At 27.6% G+C, this 10,000-nt stretch overlaps 1 protein-coding gene across 1 annotated transcript in view; it reads left to right on the top strand.

Annotated features, from left to right (window-relative positions):
* LOC136083076 (low-density lipoprotein receptor-related protein 2-like) overlaps window positions 1–10,000 on the top strand; it is a 112,438-nt gene that overhangs the window by 8,044 nt on the left and 94,394 nt on the right. Inside the window, exon 2 of the mRNA XM_065802483.1 lies at window positions 3,814–3,927. Coding sequence (XP_065658555.1) covers window positions 3,814–3,927 — 114 coding nt within the window. The remainder of the gene's footprint in view (window positions 1–3,813; window positions 3,928–10,000) is intronic.

Here is a 10,000-nt window from a genome sequence, read left to right as displayed (position 1 = left end):
CTAAAAACATTAAAGATAAAAAATCAAATAGATATAAATAAATTGCATTTATATTGCTAAATAGTCTTGGCTTATAGTAAATTTTAAAAGCAGTGTTTTCAATAAATTAAACTACCAACTAATTATTTTTAACAAATAGAATGTAGCATCCTATTATGATGATTGGGTAGTGAATCAATTTAACTATATTTAAGTTTAATTGGTGAAAAACAAATAAAAATTCAATTAAAAAAGACAAAAACAAACCAAATACAAACAATAGTATATTATAAAAAATAAAAAATTACAAATTGAAAAAAATAAAAAAAGTCACCGAAGAAAAAACGGCAACAAAAAAGTTATAAATATCTTCACTGATAGAAGACATCTACAACCTTTTGGTTGCTGTTTTTTCTGCGGTGTCTCCCAACACCCCGGTATGGATGAGCCCTCCATTTGAAGGATGGCTCATCCATACCGCCATTTCTTTGCCACTTCTTGAAGGACCTCTCCGAGGGAGGCCCTGGGTGTTGGGAGCGATATCTTTTGTATTCCTCAAATGTTAGCGACTCTAAAATTACAAATAGAAGGATATAATAAAATTTAAAATTATTCCCAATTTTTTTTAATCAAAATATAAAGCATAACCTCACCATTTTCACAGGATGAAGAGGATGCTAAAAATAAATTAAAAAAAGTTAAACTTGTGAGAAATTTAATTTTAATAAAAATATGAGTAAAATGCAAACAGTTTAAAAATGTCATATTTAAATTAAATAATTCTTTCACCAATTGCACATATTTCTTCGTAAAAAATATATAAAATTTAAAACACAGCCCTACCAGTTATGCTTCTACCAGACACTAAAGACAAAAAATATTCCTCAGAATAATTGATAGAATTATATTTACATATAAATAAATATTTAACTATAATTTTTTTTACCTATTCCCCTCATTTCTTCCATGAAGTTGTCTAAAGTAAGATAAAAGATAACTTAAGCTAAAACTAATTAAAACTAAATTAAAATTAACTATAAACTTAACCAAAACTAAAAAAAACTTTAAGTTTCAATATCTGTACCTTAGAACACAAAGGTCGGTTATCCAGTTTTTTGTAAAAATGAGTTATGTATGAGACCTTTTTAGTTTTTTCAGTATCTACATAGGTATAAAGACTGTTTCCTACAACAATGTGAAACAATGTTTGGTCAATATAAAGGGTCTTGTTTCCCCACAATGTTTAAAGGAAAAACGTCTGTAGTCCAGAAATGACTTTTTACTTTTTTTATTTAACTTTATATTTTTTCAAAATTATATTTCATGTGCCCCAAAACAAATTAAATAAAACACGAAAAAATTAATATAAATTTTACCATTAAGAATAAGCCAATGAAGACTAATTATTTTACTATTTACTCTCTCCTGGACAATTTCTAAAATGTGACAAGTGACTTGGACTTTTGAGATACAGAAATAAATGCTATAGTTATTTAACTATACTGATCATATAATTTATGCTTAGGTTTTTTTTCCAATTCTCCTAAAAGAAAAAAATAAAACAAACCCTAATTACTTGAAGTTTTAAAATTCCAGTTACAGTACAAGTAAACAAATTCCTATTAACAATTATTTTAATACCAAAAACACTGACTTATTTCAGTCTTCAAATCTGTGTCTAAACAATAAAAACACTTAAATGTATAGACGTTAAAATATCAACTTAACTTTTAAAAATAAATTCACTAAACTAATATAACTAATACCTTTATTAGCTCTTTCTTGATCAACTAAAGAAAATAAATTTTAATTAAACTAACTAGATGTAAAATAATAAGAAGCTGTCTTACTGAGAATTTTAAATTTTTTCTCTATTATTGACAATATAATTTTAAGTATTACCTTAGTTAAGCCCAAGAACTATAAGTTCTTGGGCTTATTGTATAAAAATATAAAAACCTACTGTTTTACTTTTAAGTAAACAACAATATTTTAAAAAACATTTTAGTTACTTTATAAAAAAATAAAAATTCTTTTAAACATACTACCTCTCTTTTCATTATTGTCAACTAAACAGAAAAACAAACAAACAACTAATAGTAAGTTTTCCTTTGGTAGTAGGTTATTAAATAGATTAAGTAGATCAAAGATCTATAACCTGCTCTAACAGTCTACAACATTATCATTAAACTATATCTATTTTCGACAACCTGGTGTAATTTAACATAAATATATTTTCTTTCAAATGACAAAAATTATTAAAGTACATTATATAAACATAAAACAAATGTAGTGATAATGGATTTAATCCAAAAATAGAAAGAACCTTTAGAAAAAAGCTAACTGCTTTTAAATCTACAAAAGTTTCCAACTTACATGTTTTTATCTACATTTATCTATAACAAAAAATGAATTAATGAGTTACCATTACTTAAAATTAATCCAGAAGCAACTTAAATGAGTTATCAAATAAAAAGTTTATTTAAATAATCTTGACGATAATGTTGAAGTAAACAATATTGATTGCTTGAAAAGTTAAGTAACAAATGTAATTCAAGTATATTAAAATAAATGTACGAAGTTACCTGTTGTGGCTGGTGCAACTGAAGTTATAACTAAATAAAAAAATATTAAATAAAAAAGCTATTTTATCTATCTTATCTATTTTATCCTGATGATTATGTTTAAATAAAAAATATTTATTGATTCTTTTTAAAATAAATTAAAAAATATTTCTATTTGCCGTAAAATAAAATAAAAGACAAAATTATTTGCACCAACTGATGATACTACCACACCTAAATGACAAAATTTATTAAAATATTTAAAAAATATTCAATGCTTTAAAAGAATATTCAAAAGAAGTTTTTAAATCTACAAAATTAAGGTCCTTACTGAGTTCTACCTGTCTGTCTAAAAATAAAAATTAAGATAAAATTATATACAATAAAATTGCTAATGCTACATTTGTACTCAAATAAAATCTAAATGATAAAACTTACTTAGGTCGCTGTCAGCTAGCCTGTCTAAAAAAAAAATTGTATTTTCATTAATCCTAATCTATAATCTATAAATAAACTTACTAATATAAACGATAAATAAACTTGAACTAATATAAACTATAAATAAACTGCTATATACTATATAAACTAATATAAACTATAAATAAACTAATATAACTATGTTACTAATATAAACTATAAATAAACTACTATACACTATATACTTACTGAAAAGGCCTTCAGCTCCTTCTAACTGCTTAAAAAAAATGAAACAATACTTGCTTAAAACGATCTAAAAAGACTGAAGACAAAACTGAATTACAAAAAGACAAAACTGAATTACTGAAGACAAAATTGAATTACAGTATTCATATTAAAAAGATTAGATAAATTACAGCATTGATATTTAGATTGTACTAAAAAAATATTTTACCAGACGTTTTATTTCTAACTTCTTCTAAAAAATGAAAACAGGCTATAAAAATTAGAATAATAAAAACAACCAACAACAAACAAACGTTAATTTAATTTTTTGTTTTAAACAATGAACAACATCAACTCTTCTTGAGAATAAAAGGACATCATCTCAAATTCGCAAGCTGACTTAACTTGAAAGACCGCATGGAAAATGTAACCGCGCATAAAAAGTTCTAGAAACTACTTAAAAACTAAGAAATAGTCTATTTTACAGAATACAGAACCGTAAGTAACAATACGAACAATAGGCGAAACATTAGGTATAACTATGCGCACTATTCATTACCGCATTAATATATAGATTAAAACTATCAATACCTAATACTTGTAATATACGAAAATATTTTTCTTTAAGATCCTTGCTGGTATAAAGATTGTTCTCAAGAATGCAAGAGTAATGGTTTGTCAGCGAATTGTTCGTGTTATTATGGGTACATTTTACAACCTAATGGCAAAACATGTTTGCGTGGTATTAGTTTTATATGTTTTTCTTAATTACTTTAATGATCAACTACAAAGTTTTCATATGTACTTCATATTTTTTCCAAAAATAGCGTAACTTATATAAAAAGTTTAATGATAACATTTTTTTAAAACAATATTTTCAATAATCGCGCAAATGCCATAAAAAGCATTTTTTTTTTTTTTAATAAAATAATTTATAGGTAAAATTCTTTGAGATTTTCATTAAATTATACAAGTCAAAAAAAAACTTTGTTTTCATTTGAGATCGCAAAGGTTTCACTAGTATGGGAAGGTAGGGACTTGTTTAATTATATTTAAAACTTGCAACTTAAAAGCAACTTTTTTTTGACGAGAATGGAAAATAGGATAGTTGGGAGATCATAAACTGTAAAAAGTTTGCGTTACGAAAATTTTTTTTTTTTTTTTTTTTTTACCGCAACTTTTATACAAGCAAGACGTGTTTCAAGAAAAAAGAAAAATGTAAAAAAAAAAGCAATTTTTTAATGGATTTTTATCGATAAAAGAATATATACTCTTTTTATTTACAAAGCCAAGATACCACCACGTTCAATCGAGGACATCTTTGATAATCTGAAGTGTGATATAAATACCTTTGAAGATAATTTTCTAAAGAATATTGATGAAATATGCTCGCATCCGAAAGATGTAATTATACTAAATATGAATCTATTATCGGAAAATCTAATTCGAACTCTTCGAGAACGGCTATTTGCTGAAATAGTGGATGCATTTTGTACCGATGAGTTCAACGAGATAAATGTAACGCTAGACTCAGTAAACCCAGTCGAAAAAAACCTTCGTAAAAGGTATAAAACGAATTTATGTCTCGACGATATTTATATATTCTCAATCACGTTATGGGAAAAACAGTTTCACAAAGAAATTATTAAAGTTGTTATCTCAACAAAAAATACCGACCAACCTTCACACGATAATTTTGAGTTGTATCATTAAAAGAGCTGATTCATATTTCAAAGGAAATACAGAAAGAAAACAAAGAAAGAAAAGAAGACTTTAAAGAAATAAAAGAGGAACTCCAACTATTAAAAGAAAAAATAGTTTTTCAAAATAAGCTTATTGAAAAATTAAAGATAACAAACAAATATTTGGAACTGGACCCCGTTATCCTTCAGCCGAGTCAAATGCCGAAACTAAAACTCGATTGTTTTGCGCATAGTGAAAATAAAAAAATTATTCCAGATGTTACAAATAGTATAATTCAGCAAACTTTGGATAAATCATTTTCACACGATAAAAATCAACCACAATTATTAAAAACGTATGCAAATGTCGTAGCTCAAATAAAATCAACCGCAAGTACCAATCAAAAAACAAAAAATTTACATTCGGATGTTATTCTAGCATCACCAAAAATAAACAATGATAAGTTTATTTTAGTTGGTAGAAAAAGTAAGTCAATTCAAAAAACGCAAAATTTGCCTATAATGAAAAAACATAGGGTGTCAGAGGCCGTTTTTGGCACAAAAATTTCGGAAAACAAAACAATTGCTGGCGAAAGAATTGTTCGCAAATTTGAAATTTTTGTTGGAGGCATAAGCAACTATATTAATGAAGAGCTTTTTAAAATATATATGGAGGAAGAAATAGGAATTGCCTTGTTTTCGATAAGTTTAAATAAAGAAAACGAGTATAACAGATCGTATATAGTTACCATAAATAACACAGATAAAATTAAAGTATTTAACCCTTCTCTATGGGATAACAATATAATAGTCAAACCATTTCGAAACAAGCGCTTAAGTTCTAACTTAGCCCAAAATCTGGAAAACAACAGCAACCAGGAAAATTTCTATAAATCAAAATGGCTTCCGACAACGTATTAAAGAAAAATAAATTTCCCATAAAATTATGTACTTTTAATTGTCATGGGCTTAAATCAAACATTGAATACACTGAATCCTTGATAACTTCCCATGATATTACTTTTATATGCGAACATTGGATATCAAAACTTGAACTTTTAATAATCAAAAATATTTGCAAAAACACCCACTCTTCGCACTTCCACCAGGCAAATAAACGCGAGCAAGGTCAACCATTAGGCGGAAATGCGTTTCTGGTTCGGAAACATATGTTTCAAAATGTCATTATTTTATATGAAGATGATCATATTCTTGCTATAAATCTTGTTAAAAATAATACTAGCATTGTTATAATTGGTATTTATCTAACTTCATTGCGTAATAATCGAACATCATTAGATGAAAACACAAATCAATTAGATATAATTAAAGGCCTTGTTAATAATTATGAGGGTGTTGGCGGAGTAATTGTATTTAGTGATTTTCAATCTTTTCCTCTCAAAATATACGATTTACTAGAAAGATCAAGTCCCACAAAAAATAATTACTCCGCGGCTCTATCAGAATTTATAAAATCGAGTGAATTTGAACTAGTGGACGTAATTAAAGGTTCAGGCCCTAAGATAACATATCAACATAATACACTACCAAATGCATCATATATTGATCACATAGCTATCTCAAAAAACACTTCTCTTAGGTATTACAACTGTTTTGTTGCCCCCTTTTCACCTCAGAATATGAGTGATCATTTGCCAGTATCAATTGTAATTGAACTCATCGGAAGATCTCTCAAAAAGAATATTCACAAAATGACAGACAAAATTAGCATTCCAAATTATGCTTGGAATAATCAACGTTTTTTACAATTATATAATGATTTCGTAAATAATATTATTAAAAGCCTTAGCCTTACAAATAACAATTACGATAAAGAACTTATCAAAATCTACAATTTGATCACAAAAAGTGCATCTGAGGCTCTTAGCCAACACTTATCTGAGAAAAAACAATCACTATATTCGAAATCTTGGCGGACTCCCGAGTTAAATAGAAGTAAAAAAGTTCTTACATTTCATTTTAAGAAATGGCGTGACACGGGTTTCGTAAATAATTTAAGTTCGCACATTTTTAACCAATACCTAATTGCACGAAAAAATTTCCGAAAAGCTGTTAAGAAAGCACAAAACTATAACCTTTACAAAAAATACATAAAAATCGAGATGTTAAAAAATACCAATCTAAAAAACTTCTGGAATACTTTTAGAAATATACAGACTGATGCAAACTCAAAATTATTTACAATAAATAATAAAAAGGACAAGGAGTCAATCACAAGAGAATTCGCCGATAGTTTCGAAAAACGGTTGAACACTAAATCTATAACGCATACCGCGACGAGTTTTCAAGTTTTACCTTGTACAAAATTTGACTTGGTAATAATATCAGATGAAATTATAAGAATTGCTATCTCTTGCCTAAAATTTAACAAAACCAAAGATGCATTTAGAATCTCTGCAGAACATTTAAAATATTTGCGTTGTAAAGCCCTAATGGAATGGCTAAAAAAATTCTTCACATTTTCTCTTAATCATGGTCAAACGCCAAAGTCGATGTCTACATCACTTATAATACCACTTGCTAAATCTTATAAAAAATCATTAACTGATCCAAATAACTACCTAAACTGTACAATAATAAAAAAGTACCACTGTTTATTGTTAATACAATATCGTCATTATACAGGGAAAGTAGTGCTTCTGTGTCTTATCCAGGTTGCAAATCATCTCCATTCTATCTAACGCAAGGAGTGAGACAGAGATCGATTCTCTTGCCTCATTTGTACAATCTTTACACTCAAAACCTACTAGAAACCTTACAAAATGAAAGTGTCGTAGGAACATCAATAAATGGAAACTACACGGGTGCTGTAGCATATGCTGATGACATTATACTTCTTAGTTCCACCCTCTCTGGCCTATAAAAGCTAATTAATATCTGTAACATTTACACACAAAAAAATTGCATAAAATTGAATGCTGACAAAACCGAGTTTTTGGTCACCGGAAAACATCAAATTTAAAAATGCACGATAACACTCAATCACCAAAAAATAAAACTAGACAATAAACTTACTCATCTAGGCATTATATGGGACACAAAATATTTACCAATTGCCTCACTTAATTGTTTAAACATTGATAACCGAATGTCCCATTTCCGGGCAGTAATACAGTCTTTAATTCAAGCTGGAATTCGTTTTGTTCACCCAAACTCTATTGTCCAGTTATATAAAACTTTAGCTGTTCCAACACTAACGTATGGTCTTGAGCTTTGCGACCATAAAGAAATGTCATTGCAAAAGCTTGATATAGTAGGAAGTATTGCACTGAAGTCACTACTAAACGTTTCAAAACATAGTAAAAATTATATATATCCCTTATTTTGTATTGAAAATATATCTATAATTACGCAACAAAATATGATAAATTTATTTATTCGCCTGTTGAAAAATAAAATGACATTTGATATTCTTAAGTCGCAGTTGAACAACGAATCAGGTCCACGACCTTTTGTAGATAGCGTAAAGGCTCTGTGCAATAGTCATAAATTAAATATAGAGAAACTAATGCAACACAAAGAAAAAATAAAAATTACTAGTTTAAAAAATATAATTCCTGAAACGGATCTTAAAATCTTAAAATGTGTAGTTGAGTACGGGAACTCAAAAAAAAAAGAACAATCTTCAAGGATGTTCTTGAAAATAAAATTCCTAGATCCTAGAGATTTTTTTTGAAACTTTTTATTTACCTTACTTGCAATATTTAGTGGGTGTTTAACAAATATATAACTAAATAATAATTCCATAAATTTTTATAAATATGAAAACAATATATTTAATTATATAATTTTTTACTAACTATTGTTCCAATTTTTTTAAATTTTCTTATAGTTTAACAAGTACATTTACATACATACGTACATACTTATATTTAAATATATATATATATATATATATATATATATATATATATATATATATATATATATATATATATATATATATATATATATATATATATATATATATATATATATATATATATATATATATATATATATATATATATATATATATATATATATATATATATATATATATATATATATATATATATATATATATATATATATATATATATATATATATATATATATATATATATATATATATGTATATATATATATAAAAATATACACAGTGTCGGCCAAAACGAGTGCAACCAAATAATGCTAATTTAGTTTCTTTATATAAAATTGCTGCATTTTTTCAATTTAGAGAAATAACTATGTAACTGTTTAGAGACAAAGTTTTTCAAGTTTTATTCATCACAAAGTTCATTATTTGTACACGAAAATTATCAAATTATTCAAAATTATTAAAATAAGTTGATTTTTTCTGGACAAAACAAGTGCATCTCGACAAAATGTTGGCCAAGCTGTATTTCGCCATCAATATTTCCTGGCAAATCCTTTGTTGTCAATCACAGCCTTGCATCTTCGAGGCATAGATTCAATTAAGTGATTAATACAACTTTGTGGAATCGCTGCCCAGGCCTTTTGGATTTGTTCAAACAGTTGATCGTTATTACGAACACCTTCACGATTAATTCTGCGGTTGACGATCTCCCACAGGTTTTCGATAGTGTTGAGATCGAGAGATAGAGGCGGCCACTCCATCACCGATAGGTGGTTGTCTTAAAACCACTGCTTGACTACTTTTGCATTGTGTTTCGGATCGATGTATTGCTGAAAAACCTATTTTATTGGCATATTCCATTCAGCATGAGGTAACATAACATCTTTCAGGATAATTTTATTCATGAAACGGTCCATTATTCCATCGTTTTGATGTATCGGACCAACACCGTTAGCAAAAAAACACCCCCAGACCATTACATTGTCTCCACCATGCTTCACAGTCTTATGGCAGTACCGTAAATCAGAGCGTTTTTCGGCCGGTCGACGTACACGGCAAATGCCATCGCTACTAATGATGTTGAACTTCGATTCATCACTGAACAGGACAGTTCCCATTTCTACACATTCCAGTCATTTTTAGATATAGCAAACAGGGGTCTTTTCTTCTGGGTTTTTTAATGAAATCAACGGTTTCTTTGCAGGGCGTCTGGAAAACAATCCGCCTTCAACATCACGTCGTCTGAATGTTTG

This window comes from Hydra vulgaris, chromosome 08 (assembly GCF_038396675.1).
Source record: "Hydra vulgaris chromosome 08, alternate assembly HydraT2T_AEP".
Lineage (NCBI taxonomy): Eukaryota > Metazoa > Cnidaria > Hydrozoa > Anthoathecata > Hydridae > Hydra > Hydra vulgaris.
Note: the sequence above shows the minus strand (reverse complement) of the source record. Positions and strands in the feature narration are given on the sequence as shown.